This window comes from Oryx dammah, unplaced genomic scaffold (genome assembly GCF_014754425.2).
Source record: "Oryx dammah isolate SB20612 unplaced genomic scaffold, SCBI_Odam_1.1 HiC_scaffold_26, whole genome shotgun sequence".
Classification (NCBI taxonomy): Eukaryota; Metazoa; Chordata; class Mammalia; order Artiodactyla; family Bovidae; genus Oryx; species Oryx dammah.
Genome location: NW_024070210.1, coordinates 18,307,094 through 18,322,496, shown reverse-complemented (window position 1 = coordinate 18,322,496; position 15,403 = coordinate 18,307,094). Strand labels below are relative to the sequence as shown.

Here is a 15,403-nt window from a genome sequence, read left to right as displayed (position 1 = left end):
ATAAGTAAACTATTATTGAGGCATTTAAAATCTATATTTTCAGAATATATTTGGTGGAATGAGAATCTGTCTGTAACAAAAATAAAGTTTTAAAAGACAGAATGTGAACTCTTATATTACATGATTCTAATTTTTTTAAAGGTCTTTACATATGCAGACAAACATGTCTGAAAAGGAAAGGTTAATATCAACTTTGGTTCTCAGTGGTCAGTGGAAATTATTTTTTTCTTTTAGTGTTTCTATATTTTCTCTATGTCATAAGTATATATTACTTTGTATTCAGAAAAATACTGTTTTTTTAAAATAGCATTTCATGTTCCCTTGCCCCTCCCCACATAAAACAAGATAAAAAAAGAAAGTTGAGGATTCCTAGTATGCAATATCTACTCTCACCCTTAATTTGGAGTTTAATATGGAATATCCATGTACATCTCCCACTCTTTAAAGTTTTTTGTTTTGTGTTATTTTATATGGGGCTTCCCTCGTGGCTCAGCTGTAAAGAATCTGCCTGCAATGTAGGAGACCTGGGTTCGATCCCTGGGTCGGGAAGATCCCCTGGAGAAGGAAATGGCAACCCACTCCAGTATTCTTGCCTGGGTAATTCCCTGGGCAGAGGAGCCTGGCAGGCCTGCAGTCCATGAAACTTGGATTATTTCTAAAGCTGGCTTGTGAGTACAGTGGGCTAGGATGCATATGGAAAGATTCCTTTTTGCTTAAGCTTTATTGTTTTCTTTGCACATGAAATAAAGGACTCCCTTCAGAATATTTTGCTAAAGTTGAAGTACTTAGAGGGAAATGTACAGGTGTCTTCAGTTTACTTTGATACCTGCTAAGATGGACTCATTGGATGGAGAGGCGGATAGCAATGTTACAAAACAAGTACAGCCTACGTGAATGGTGGAGTTTAGGTGGTATATGGGCGGTGGTTCACTGTGTCTTTGAAAATTTTTATAATAAAATGTTAGGGGAAGTTTTTGGGTAAGAACACCAGAAATTAAATTTATTGTATTTGGATAGTAAATTTAGAATATTTAACTGTTGAAGGAATACCAACTTTCATGATGGAAAACCACTCTTTTGACCTTTTCCCAAGTTGTAACATTTTATAAAGTTGTTTTAAAGAAAGGCAGAGAGACCTTTTAAGAAATAATCACGTCACCTTGAATGATCAAACAGAGCCAAAAGAGAAAATAAAGGTAGATTCTAATGTTAACTTTAGTAACAACTAGATTTTGATAACTTAGAGCTGTATAATTGGAACAACTGGATCTGGGAGGTAGGGGTGGAAGATTTTTTTCTTTTAAATGGAGACAAAATAATATTCTTGATTTGAAGCTTTTCTTTTTATTATTTTATTTTATTTATTTATTTATTTATGGCTATGCTGGATCTTCACTGCTATGTAAACTTTTCTCTAGTTATGGAGAGCAGAGTCTATTCTTTAATTGCAGTGCACAGGTTACTCACCTAACTGCTCAAGCTTCTCCTTGTGGTGGCTTCTCTTGTCTTGAAGCACAAGCCCAGGCTTCAGGAATTGTGGCACATGGGCTCAGTAGTTGCGGCTCCCAGGCTCAAAGCACAGTTTCAGTTAGTTGTATCACAGGACCTTAGTTGTTCCAAGGCATGTAGGATCTTCCCGGACCAGGGATCAAACCTGTGTCTCCTGCATTGATAGGCCGATTCTTTACCACCAAGCCGCCAGGGAAGCCCTGGAGCTTTCTTTTTTATTTCTTTAAGGTTGAATTTGATCTTTCTGGTTAAGAGATAACGTTTGGAAAAGTTGGTGGTTAAGTAGCTTCTTCTGGGGACTTCCGTGCCAGTCCAGTGGTTAAGACTCTGTGCTTCCAATGCAGGGGGCATGGGTTCGATCCCCGGTCAAGGAACTAAGATCCCACATGCTGCACAGCAAAATAAATAGATAAATAAATAAACCCACATTTAAAAAAGTAGCTTCTTCTGTCATAACAGTAAAATTCATTGAAAGAATAAAGTTTATTATGGGTGTATCTACCTTAAAATAATTTTACTTTTGGTTAAAAATTACTTGACTTATAGCATCATGATCTCTATACACCAATGTATAATGAAAAGAAATACTATGCATCAAAAAAAAATTACTTGACAGTTTATCATATTTCTCCATTCTGTTTTTTAAAACTGCAGACTCCTTGGGTTATATACTGTTTCCCCAAATATACTCATCACATAAAATTACCATAAATTTTTTTTATCTTGTATAATAGATTAATCAAGCTCTAGGGACTTTTCCTGGTGGTTCAGTGGTTAAGGCTTCATGCTTCCACTGCAGGGGGCATGGTTTCTATTCCAGGTGGGGAACTAAGATTCTGCATGCTGTATGTTCAGTTCTGTTCAGTTCAGTCACTCAGTCGTGTCCGACTCTTTGCTACCCCACCAACTGCAGCACGCTAGGCCTCCCGGTCCATCACCAACTCCCGGAGTTTACTCAAACTCATGTCCATTGAGTCAGTGATGCCATCCAACCATCTCATCCTCTGTCATCCCCTTCTCCTCCTGCCTTCAATCTTTCCCAGCATCAGGGTCTTTTCAAATGAGTCAGTTCTTCACATCAGGTGGCCAAAGTATGCTATATGGTTAGGCCCCCAAAAATAATTGATTAAAAATCAAGTTCTGATTCTCTCATTTTTTACATGAGTTATAGGGACTAATATTTATATAGTGCTGTATGAATTCTGTGTTATAATGATGGACTGACATATAAGCATTATTAATGAACCAAGTAAAATAAATATAGCATACTAATACTGAAATCTCAGATACTGAATATTTTTTCTTCAAATGGTTGTATAATTTAGAAGGCCTATTTTCTCTGTATAGTTAATGTATGTGTACACTGGTCACTTAACTGAATTTCTGATTTTCAGTTTTGTGACTTTGATTTATCAGTTATTTTATCAATTTATTATCAGTTATTTATTTATTTATTTATTTTTATTGTAGGAATACATCAGAATTCCTCTATTGAAAATATTGCTCCTTTAAAGTATAAATGTTAACTGTTGACTCTGTTGATACCTTTTCTAATTGAAGTCTAGTTAATTTATAAAATACATTTTTGTTGCTTATCTATTTTAGACATAGTGGTTTGTATCTCTTAATCACATACCCCTAATTTATTTTTTAAAATTTTTATTAAGAGTATAGTTGATTTACAATGTTGTGTTAGTTTCAGGTGTACAGGAAGATGAATCATGTGTGTATATATGTATATGTATGTATGTATATGTCCACTTGCTTTTTCTAGGATTTTTTTCCCATATAGGCCATTACAGAGTATTGAGTAGAGTTCCCTGTGCTATACAGCAGGTTCTTATTAGTTGTCTCTTCTATGTATAGTAGTGTGTGTATGTCAGTCCCAATCTCACAATTTATCCCACCCTCCCTTTATCTTTTGGTAATGCTAAGTTTGTTTTCTACATCTGTGACTCTGTTTTGTAAATAAGTTTATTTGTAGCCCCCCTTTTTTCTAGATTCCACATATAAGCAATATCATATGATATTTGTCTTTCTGTGTCTGACTTACTTCACTCAGTATAACAATCTCTAGGTCCATTCATGTTGCTACATTGACATTATTTGGTTCTTTTTATGGCTGAGTAGTATTGCAGTGTATTTATGTACCATGTCTTCTTTATCCATTCCTCTGTTGATGGACATTTAGAATGCTTCTGTGTCTTACCATTGTAGACAGTCCTTCAGTGAACATTGGCATGTTCCTAATTTGTGCCCCCCACTTCTCATTCACCTTTGGTAATCACTGTTTTTTTTTTCCTATATCTGTGTATCTGTTTCTGTTTTGCATGTACATTCATTTGTATTATTTTTTAGATTCCACTTATAAATGGTATCATAGAGTATTTAAGGCTGAGTAGTATCCCTTTGTGTGTGTGTGTGTGTGTGTGTGTGTGTGTTCTCTAGGTCCATCAATGTTGCTGTAAGTGGTGGAATTTCATTCCTTTTTAAGGCTGAGTAGTATCCCAGTGTGTGTGTGCGTTTGTCTGTGTGTGTATCTGTGTGTGTCTGTGTGTGTCTTTATCCATTTGTCTGCTGATGGGCAGTTGGGTTGCTTGCATATGTTGCCTGTTGTAAATAGTGCTGCTGTGAACATAGGCGTTCATGTATCTTTTCAAATTAGTGATTTTTTTTCTGGATATATATCCAAGAGTGGAATTGCTGGATCATATGGTAATTTTAGTTTTTTGAGGAACCTTCATTTTGTTTTTCACAGTGGCTGTACCAATTTTCGTAGTCTCTAACAGTGTACAAAAGTTCCCTTTTTTCTACATCCTCCCCAACACTTGTTATTTGTGGTCATTTTGATGATAGCCATTCTGACAAGTATGAGGTGATACCTCATTGTTGTTTTGATTTGCATTTCTCTAATAATTAGTGGTATTGAGTATCTTTTCATGTGCCTGTTGGCCATTTGTCTGTATTTGTTGAGAAAATGTGTTCTCCTATTTTTTTGATTGGGCTGGGTTTTTTTTTCTTTTTTTGGTATTGAGTTCTGTGATTTGTTCATATATTTTGGATATTAACCCCTTGTCAGTCATATCATTTGGAAATATTTTTTCCCATTCTGTAGGTTGCCTTTGATAATTTATTTTGAATTTATCTTTTCTTTTAAAATTTTACCTATTTCTAAAGGAATGACGGTCTCTATGTATGAAATTTCTATTTTATGAGTAGTTCAGCACCAACTGTTATAGGTATTTACTGTTCCTAAAGCTGCTTCTGTTTTGGTATTTGAAAATCATAACATATACAGAAATAACATACTATTTTTGAAATAAGAAATTTGGATTTTTTTTTAAGGTTGTGGGATCTGTTAATTATATTGAAATTCTTTTCTAGGTCATCCATGCCTGGCTTATTCTTTCATCCCTGTTGTTGCTGTTCTTTTTCTCATTCATTTACTTGGGGTAAGTTGTGAAATATTTGGTCTGTTTTTCAGAAATTAACTGTTTGGACTCTATAACTGTCACTTAAAGAAATGTTCTTTGTTGATGAGTTATTCTTAAATTATTGTTTCCATGTATAGATCATCCTTGGTGTATATACAACTTGTTAATATTATCAATAAGTTCAGTTCAGTTGCTCAGTTGTGTTCAACTCTTTGTGACCCCATGGACTGCAGCACACCAGACCTCCCTGTCCATCACCAACTCCCAGAGTTTACTCAGACTCATGTCCACTGAGTCGGTGATGCCATCCAACCATCTCATCCTCTGTCGTCCCTTCTCTTCCTGCCTTCAATCTTTCCCAGCATCAGGGTCTTTTCAAAAGAGTCAGCTCTTCGCATCAGGTGGCTAAAGTATTGGAGTTTCAGCTTCAGCATCATTCCTTCCAATGAACACCCAGGACTGATCTCCTTTAGAATGGACTGGTTGGATCTCCTTGCAGTCCAAGGGACTCTCAAGAGTCTTCTCCAACACCACAGTTCAAAAGCATCAATTCTTCGGCTCTCAGCTTTCTTTATAGTTCAACTCTCACATCCATATGTGACCACTGCAAAAACCATAGCCTTGACTAGATGGACCTTTGTTGGTAAAGTAATGTCTCTGCTTTTTAATATGCTGTCTAGGTTGGTCATAACTTTCCTTCCGAGGAGTAAACATCTTTTAATTTCATGGCTGCAATCACCATAGGGATTTGCTTTTGTTGATCTTTATTTATAATAAGAACTTAAAGAACTCAACACTGCAGTTAATTCTGTCTTTTTAGTAAAGCAAATTTACTGTATTCTTTAGTATAATTTATAAATCATAATATTAATGCATTTCAAACATGTATAAAGATGAATTAATTGATTTTCAAACTTTCATTTTATTTTCATCAGTCTTTTTTTCTTTCAACTGAAGTCTTACATGAGAACTGCACATACAACATAGAAAAAAGTGGAGCTGCTCTGTTGAAGATAATAGAGAGGCTCGGAGATTTGCCCACTTGGTCTTTCTCTAAGCCCCAGTGGCAGAATGCAGGTCATTGCACTAGCTCTTAAATTAGGAACAGAAACGTTTAAAGTAAAAAATGAACTGAAGGGTTAATTCTTTTGTAGAGGCAGGGAGAACGACCATAGACCAAAGAAATCAATGTAAGAATCTCTATGAAATAGATTATTTTCTCGGAAAAAGCTAATTGCCAATACTGACCACTGAACTGATAGAAAATCTAAGTAGAGCAAATAAAAAAATACAGAAAGTTGTTGAAGAGGTTCTTATATACCTCCACCAATAACAATAATACCAGGCTCAAATAATTTCATAGGAAAATTCTATTAAACCTTAAGGAACTGATAATTCTAATACTATTTTAACTGTTCCAGGACGCAGAAAAAGCAGAAAAGGTTCCAGATTCTTTTTAAGAAGCCGGAGTAATATTTATACCAAAACCCCATAAATAATCAAGAAAAAGGAAACCGTAGACCACTCCTGTTTATTGATGCCAAAGAGTAATTCAGTTCAGTCTCTCAGTCATGTCCAACTTTTTGCGACCCCATGGACCGCAGCATGCCAGGCCTCCCTGTCCATCACCAACTCCTAGAGTTTACCCAGACTCGTGTCCATTGAGTCGGTGATGCCATCCAACCATCTCATCCTCTGTTGTCCCCTTCTCCTGCCCTCAAAAATGTTTCTCAGCATCAGAGTCCTTTCAGATGAGTCAGCTCTTCGCATCAAGTGGATAAAGTATTGGAGTTTCAGCTTCAGCATCAGTCCTTCCAATGAACACTAAAGGACTGATTTCCTTTAGAATGGACTGGTTGGATCTCCTTGCAGTCCAAGGGACTCTCAAGAGTCTTCTTCAACACCACAGTTCAAAAGCATCAATTCTTTGGTGCTCAGTTTTCTTTATGGTCCAGCTCATATCCATACGTGACTGCTGGAAAACTCATAGCTTTGACTAGACAGACCGTTGTTGGAAAAGTAATGTCTCTGCTTTTTAATAAGCTGTTTAGATTGGTCATAACTTTTCTTCCAAGGAGCAAGTGTCTTTTAATTTCATGGCAGCATTCACTATCTGCAGTGATTTTGGAGCCCCCCAAAATAAAGTCTGTCACTGTTTCCATTGCTTCCCCATCTGTTTTCCATGAAGTAATGGGACCGGATCCCTTAATCTTAGTTTTCTGAATGTTGAGTTTTAAGCCAACTTTTTCACTCTCCTCTTTGACTTTCATCAAGAGGCTCTTCAGTTCTTCACTTCTGCCATAAAGGTGGTGTCATCTGCATATCTGAAGTTATTGATATTTCTCCTGGCAGTCTTGATTCCAGCTTGTGCTTCCTCCAGCCCAGCGTTTCTCATTATTTACTCTGCATATAAGTTAAAAAGCAGGGTGACAATATACAGCCTTGATGTACTTCTTTTGCAATTTGGAACCAGTCTGTTGTTCCATGTCCAGTTCTAACTGTTACTTCTTGACCTGTGTACAGACTTCTCAGGAGGCAGGTCAGGTGGTCTGGTATTCCCATCTCTTGAAGAATTTTGCAGTTAACCATAGTTTGGAATTTTTTGGTTTTTGTTTCAAGTGCTGGGATATCTAAAATACTGAATGGCTGCATTGTCCAGCTATTTCAACATTTGCTTTGAAATTTTGAAATGGAAAGATCATCTTTCTGCATAGTCTCCAGAATCTAAAATTTGCACTTAAATGACTGCCTTCTTTCTCCTCAGTTACCTGTCTTCTATATTTGTATCTCTACTTTAAAATGGAGTTTCCTCCCACCCAAATTAAAATAGTGTTTTCTTCATGGTAAAAGTGCTAAACATTCATTGTGAAAAAAAGAAAAGGGAAGTTAAGAAATTTCAAATTCCTGGCATCTAAAGCTATGTCCTGCATCTTTTCAGGAATTACTATATTGATCTCTTGCTCTCTCTTCTCATACACTATTCCACATAAATAAGATGGTTTTTTTTTTTTCAGGCAGCAATATGTCATGCTTATATTCCATGTTTTGTGTATAAATATATGTATAAAATGCATATATTTAAATGGATTCACTAAATTTAATTTTATGAAAATAATATCATATGTCCTAAGCTCTAAACTTTATTTTACATGTTTCATTTTTTTTCCAATTTCAGATAGTGCAAGAATTTCCTAAAGTACAGAATAACATTTTAGGTGTTATATGGCCTTTTTTTTTTTCCTTTTTAGTTTTTGTACTTATTTTTACAGCTGTGGCTGTGATACTTGTTTCCCATTTTTATGAATGATACAAGTATCTGTTTAATTTTTTTCAGGGAAGTGTTTAAAACCTATAATGTTGCCATGGACTACATTTCGGTTGCGCTCCTGATCTGGAATTTTGGTGTGGTGGGAATGATCGCCATTCATTGGAAAGGTCCACTGAGACTCCAGCAGGCCTATCTCATTATGATCAGTGCCCTCATGGCCCTGGTATTTATCAAGTACCTCCCAGAATGGACCGCCTGGCTCATCTTGGCTGTGATTTCAGTATATGGTAAAACCCGAGACTGACATTTTGTTCATCACAGAAATACCTCCTGGTGTGTTTTCCTTCCTCTTCTAGTTATCTTGACTTAGGGAAAATAACAGTAATATCCCATAACTTTTCAGTAAATAATCAGTTAGCTATAATATTTTTTTCATATAAAGATTTCAAATCTTCTGAAGTTGAGTCCTTTAAAAATGTTTTATTATTGCCTCCAGTTTAACTCAGGGATGAGTTAATGGAAGGATCCATAGACTTCTGGTTGTAAGACTTAGATTCAAATCCCATTGCTACCACTGACATAAATGACCTCAGGAGCCCTTTGGGATCAAATGAGTGAACAAACAGCAGTGGGAATTTGTACTCTTTGTGGACAGCAGCGGAGCTACATGTGATGGAGCTCACTGGAAAGCTGTGCTTTTCATGTCTTAGTTCAGGCATCCTTGATCAAAGAATGGGATCCAAGTTCAGCTAACTTGGGATCCAATTTAGCCGAACTCTAGGCAGCCATCCTATTTTGGCCTAAGTGAGTGAAGTGAAGTCGCTCAATTGTGTCCGACTCTTTGCGATCCCGTGGACTGTAGCCCACCAGGGTCCTCCGTCCATGGGATTCTCCAGGCAAGAATACTGGAGTGGGTTGCCATTTCCTTCTCCAGGGGATCTCCCCGACCCAGGGATCGAACCCAGGTCTCCCGCATTGCAGGCAGACGCTTTAACCTCTGAGCCACCAGGGTAGCTCAGTGGTAGAGCGCATGCTTTGCATGTATGAGGTCCCGGGTTTGATCCCCAGCATCTCCACTTTAGCTGAACTACAGTTTCAGCTGACTTCTTACCCTTTAATCCTTGAAAGGATTAATGTTGAAGCATAAATTTTGGCCTATTTGTGTGTTTTTACAGACCCTTGAGACTTTGCCAGTAGTCTAGCCACCTGGTTCTGCCAGTGGTAACAACAGCAGTTACTTATCCAAGGTTTCCCTCTTTAGGCAGAGTAACTGAGACAATCTCTTGCATCATAGATACCAAAGATAGAAATCAAAGTTATACATGTCTCTGTACATATTAAATCCACAATGCAGACCTCAATTTGGAGTTCCAGACATTCTAAATATACAATGCTGAGGTCTTGAACAAGGTGTGCAGTGTGACTTTCACCTCCCTTACAGTCTTATGATGTAGGCCTCACAGGACACCATTATGACATACTAGAGCAAGTTAAAACTTAATAAATGAAACATCAGGGGTGAATCATAATAAAGAATCTGATTCCATTTTTGATATTTAAAAAAAAAGCCATTTCTGGAGACAGACTGCCTGGATTCAAATCCAGACTCTTTTACTCCTGTAATTTATTGGGTATGTTACTACAGACACACCACATTCAACAGTGGAGTCTTAGTTATTATAAAGATTAAATTGAACAATGCATATAATAAATATATACAGTATCTACCAGTAAATATTAGCCGTTCCTCAAAAATATATAATCTTTGGAAGCAAGCAAGGTTGTTGTACTTATTTCACTGCTAAAGGCCTGAAGTTTGTAGAGGTAAAGTATTTACCAAAGCTTACGCCATTTGATCTATAATCTGAGTCCAAAGTCCCATATTCTTTCTAATACAATACACTATTTCTCCCCATCAATCCTGTTTCTTATATACATATACAAATTATCTCTACAGACCTTTGAGTTCCTCTGAAATAAGAGACTTTGTGTCTAATATTTAGAGTAGTGATTGATAATTCCATTTTCATAAGATCTCAAGATGTCTCAATCAAAAAGATTGTTCTAAAGCTTTCAGATGTTCAAGCTGGTTTTAGAAAAGGCAGAGGAACCAGACATCAAATTGCTAACATCCGCTGGATCATGGAAAAAGCAAGAGAGTTCCAGAAAAACATCTATTTCTGCTTTATTGACTATGCCAAAGCCTTTGACTGTGTGGATCACAAGAAACTGTGGAAAATTCTGAAAGAGATGGGTATACCAGACCACCTGACCTGCCTCTTGAAGAACCTATATGCAGGTCAGGAAGCAACAGTTAGAACTGGACATGGAACAACAGACTGGTTCCAAATAGGAAAAGGAGTATGTCAAGGCTGTATATTGTCACCCTGCTTTTTAACTTATATGCAGAGTACATCATGAGAAACGCTGGGCTGGAAGAAGCATAAGCTGGCCGGGAGAAATATCAATAACCTCAGATATGCAGATGACACCACCCTTATGGCAGAAAGTGAAGAGGAACTAAAAAGCCTCTTGATGAAAGTGAAAGAGGAGAGTGAAAAAGTTGGCTTAAAACTGAACATTCAGAAAACTAAGATCATGGCATCTGGTCCTATCACTTCATGGCAAATTGATATGGAAACAGTGTCAGACTTTATTTTTTTGGCTCCAAAATCACTGCAGATGGTCATTGCAGCCATGAAATTAAAAGGAAATTAAATTTCCTTCCTCCTTGGAAGGAAAGTTATGACCAACCTAGATAGCATATTCAAAAGCAGAGACATTACTTTGCCAACAAAGGTCTGTCTAGTCAAGGCTATGGTTTTTCCAGTGAGAGTTGGACTGTGAAGAAAGCTGAGTGCTGAAGAATTGATGCTTTTGAACTGTGGTGTTAGAGAAGACTCTTGAGAGTCCCTTGGACTGCAAGGAGATCCAGCCAGTCCATTCTAAAGATCAGTCCTGGGTGTTCATTGGAAGGACTGATGCTAAAGCTGAAACTCCAATATTTTGGCCACCTCATGCGAAGAGTTGACTCATTGGAAAAGACTCTGATGCTGGGAGGGACTGGGGGCAGGAGGAGAAGGGGACGACAGAGGATGAGATGGCTGGATGGCATCACCAATTCGATGGACGTGAGTCTGAGTGAACTCCGGGAGTTGGTGATGGACAGGGAGGCCTGGCTTGCTGCAATTCATGGAGTCGCAAAAAGTTGGACATGACTGAGCGACTGAACTGAACTGAAAGCTTTCAAAACAAAATTAATTTAATTGCTCTAAAAATAAGGGTTTATCATTTAGCATTTCTGTACAAGGAAGTATGTTGAAAAACAAAGATAGTTACAGAATATTAAAGGTTGAAACAGGTTGAAAATCTCATTATTTCAGAGCATGGCAAATTCCCCTTTTCTCATCCCAACAAATCAAAGTGGAAGCAGTGAGGCTAGAGATTTCTGTGCATTTGTGTGTTTTATTATGGCAATGGTAGTAGTAGTGTACAAGAAGATATGACCACTTGAAAGTGTGAGATTTATTACTTAAATGCATCTGAATGATAGTGATGTCAATGCAAGTGATCAGATCTTCCTTTACGAATTTACCTGTATCTGTTTTACATTTTAAATGTTTGAAGTTGTTTTCTGTATTTGTATATTCTGAATTTTCATGACACAGTAAATGTAAGAAAAAATTGCAGTGGTTGAAGAAGAGAAGGTGGTAGCATCAAGAATAATTTATGCATTATTGCTTCCTCGTTTTGATTTGCAGTTTTTGTAAGACACCTTTTAGCACCATATGTATTCTGAGACCTAAATACTTGTGAAGTGCTTTTGACAGGAGAACTGAAGAAATGCTAAATATTCTCACACAGAGGTTTATTAGTTATTTTGTTGAAATTTACTCCCCTCTTATTTCAAGTATTCCTAAGTAGTACATATACTATTTTCAAAAAAGAGAGGATCCTACTCCTGATAACAACAAAAAAAGAGGAGATGCATCTTTTCTCCTCTGTTCTTCATATTTTGAAAAAGTTCAGTCATATCCTCTCTATTAAATCCCTCCTAAGCTGTAAAACTTCAGTTTGTGGTTCATAGTTATGTTTAGTTTGGAAATGGCTTGTCCTTGTTTCTGCTTATTGGAAATTGACAACTGCTCTAGAATAATTCTGTCTTGTGATTATTTCTGCCTGTTTTCTTTCAAACTGGGAAGACTTTCTCCTAGAACCCAAAATACACTGTAAACTAACCAAATAGCAGGCAGACCAAAAGCAAAGATCTCTGTGTGGTGGTGTGTATTTTGTTTAGATTGTCTCCGCCTCCCTCCCCCATCAGCTTACCTGCTGCTTATTTCATATTCATTCAATATCTTTCTTGTAGAAAAAATAATTAAACCTTTTCAGTTGGTTAATACTTCCCTAACACACTCATTTACGAGTTTAGCTAATACATTTTTCAGATGTCATTTCTATTTTTCTTCTTCTAGATTTAGTGGCTGTTTTGTGTCCAAAAGGCCCGCTTCGTATGCTGGTTGAAACAGCTCAGGAGAGAAATGAAACTCTCTTCCCAGCTCTTATTTACTCTTGTAAGTATTTCAAAATGATGTTAAATTAGTAAACAGCTTAGAATTTATAAAGATTCAAACGCATGTAATTATGATCATTATCATGGTATTTTTTCTTACGTTAAATGCATAGCATTGGTGGCACTCCTGCAGGTCTCTGTTTCCTTGCAACTTATTATCTTCTATCTGATATTGATTGAAGAGGGTTTTCAGTGTGTGTGGAGATAGAAGAAATATTTAGAGATTGGGGAGCCAGTATCCTTATTTAAAATCTTATTAGTTACCAAGTATTGAATATTTGTTATATACATATATTGTAGGCGGCTCTCACACTAGTATGTTGAAAAAATTATACTATTCCTTCAGTATGGGTTGGCCTTTGTTTTTGGTTTGTTATAGAGTCATACTCTTCCAAATCATTCATTATGTATTTATTGGTCATGGACCTGATCTGCTTCCACAGAGCACTGTGGAGGATATAAAGATGGTTAAGATGCTTTGCTTTCCCTCAGAGTGCATTGCTTACTTTTTTTTTTTTTTTTTGACTATGTCATGTGATTTGTAGGATCTTAGTTCCCTGATCGGGAATTGAACCCACAACCTTGGCAGTGAAAGCATGGATTCCTAACCACTGGACTGCTGGGGTATTCCCTTGCTTACAATTTAGAAGTGAGATAAGGCAAATAGATAAACAACATTCAAGGCAGACTGTTACCAGATTCAGAAGGAATAGGAAGTGCAGAAAGAGCTTAAAACAGGGAAAATCTGAATGGAGAATCATGGAAGGCTTCATTGAACAGATAGCATTTGGATTGACTCTTTTAAGAGTGGATTGGATTTTGGCAAGCGCACATAGAAGAGTGAGTTTCAAAAATGGGCTTGTTGCAAAGAATGACTTGGACCAAGGAATTGAACCCAGGTCTCCTGCATTGCAGGCGGATTCTTTACCAGCTGAGCCACAAGGGAAGCCCAGGAATACTGGAGTGGGTAGCCGATCCCTTCTCCAGCGGATCTTCGCAACCTAGGAATTGAACCCAGGTCTCCTGCATTGCGGGTGGATTCTTTACCAGCTGAGCCACAAGGGAAGCCCAAGAATACCGGAGTGGGTAGCCTATCCCTTCTCTAGCAGATCTTCCCGACCCCAGGAATCAAACCAGGGTCTTCTGCATTGCAGGCGGATTCTTTACCAACTGAGCTAGGAAGGAAGCCCCACACATTGGAAGCATAAATGTGGGGCATCTTTTTCAAGTTTCAAGTGTTCAAGTTGACTAGAACATGGAGTACAAAATGGGGAGAGTACTAGGAGATGGGTTTGGAAAGGCACTTCGGGCAAGATCCAGGATAGCTTTGAATGACTGGTTTAGATCTTTGTATCCTCTTCATGATAGCTTGAAAATCATAGAAGATTCTTGGAGAGTAATGTGATCAGAGCTGTGTCTTTGTAAGCTTGCAGCTTTGGGCAAGATGAATGGGAGGGAGTGAGAACTGAGATACTGGGAAGCATAACTAAGTGAATATTGCCATGATCTAGGTAAAAAATGGTGAAAGTCTGAATTATGGAATGATGATGACAGTCAAGGGAAAGGCCTCAGTGAGAGCTTTTGGGGATTGTTTCAGTTGTTCTTAGTGATGAGTCAGAGAAGTTTAAAGCCTAAAAGAAGGATGATGTAAAAGAGAAGTTTTTCTTATATGAGAAATCTGTGTAGTGTTGCATGTGGCCCATATCTAATTTTCTTGGCAGGATCTGTGAGCCATCTGGGGAGAGATTTCCATCATGAGTTTATAAATGAAGTACCAGTGTAGAGGGAAAGGTTGGTAATAGAGATACAGAATTGAAGAACACTAATATAGAGGTAGTAATTGCAGCTGTGGGATTAGATGGGTGATTCAAATAAAAGGAAAAGAGGAAAGGACACCAGAAATAGATCTTTTTCAACTGCTCTGTTTAGAGAGTGAGAAATGAAAAGGGAATAGTAAAGGAAAAAAGAAAATATCAGAAAATTGGGAAAATCAGCATTTTTCAGGCTTCCCAGGTGCTACTAGCTATGAAGAACCCGCCTGCCAATGCAAGAGATGTAAGAGACATAGGTTTCTTCCTTGGATTGGGAAGATCCGCTGGTGGAGGGCATGGCAACCCACTCCAGTATTCTTGCCTTGGAGAATCCCATGGACAGAGGAGCCTGGTGGGCTACAGTCCATGGGAGCGCAAAGAGTCGAACACAACTGAAGTGATTTAGCACACATACATGAAATGTCTGCATAGTTTTCTCTTATATACAGTAAAGGATATTTTTATTGACGGACATTTAGATCATTCCCATCGCAAACAGTACTTGCAGAGAACACTTAGAATTTGTGAATACTGTTGTATACATACATTTGTAGAAATGTAATTGCTAGGTCAAGGGATGTGTGCCTTTAAATTTTTTGTTTTCAGCTACACTGGGTCTTTGTTGCTTTGCGTGGGCTTTCTGTAGTTGTGGCGAATGAGGGCTTACTCTCTAGTTGTGGTGGCTTCTCTTGTTGCGGAGCACGGGCTCTAGGCTTCAGCAGTTGCAGCACACAGACTCTAGAGCATGGGCTTAGTAGTGGTGGCACATGGGTTTAGTTGCCCCGTGGCATGTGGAATCTTGGACCAG

At 37.7% G+C, this 15,403-nt stretch overlaps 1 protein-coding gene across 5 annotated transcripts in view; it reads left to right on the top strand.

Annotated features, from left to right (window-relative positions):
* PSEN1 (presenilin 1) overlaps window positions 1-15,403 on the top strand; it is a 71,948-nt gene that overhangs the window by 34,367 nt on the left and 22,178 nt on the right. For all 5 annotated transcript variants that reach the window (XM_040226141.1, XM_040226143.1, XM_040226142.1 and 2 more), the window contains 3 exons: window positions 4,894-4,961; window positions 8,278-8,498; window positions 12,687-12,785. In XM_040226141.1, the coding sequence (XP_040082075.1) occupies window positions 4,894-4,961; window positions 8,278-8,498; window positions 12,687-12,785 (388 nt within the window). The remainder of the gene's footprint in view (window positions 1-4,893; window positions 4,962-8,277; window positions 8,499-12,686; window positions 12,786-15,403) is intronic.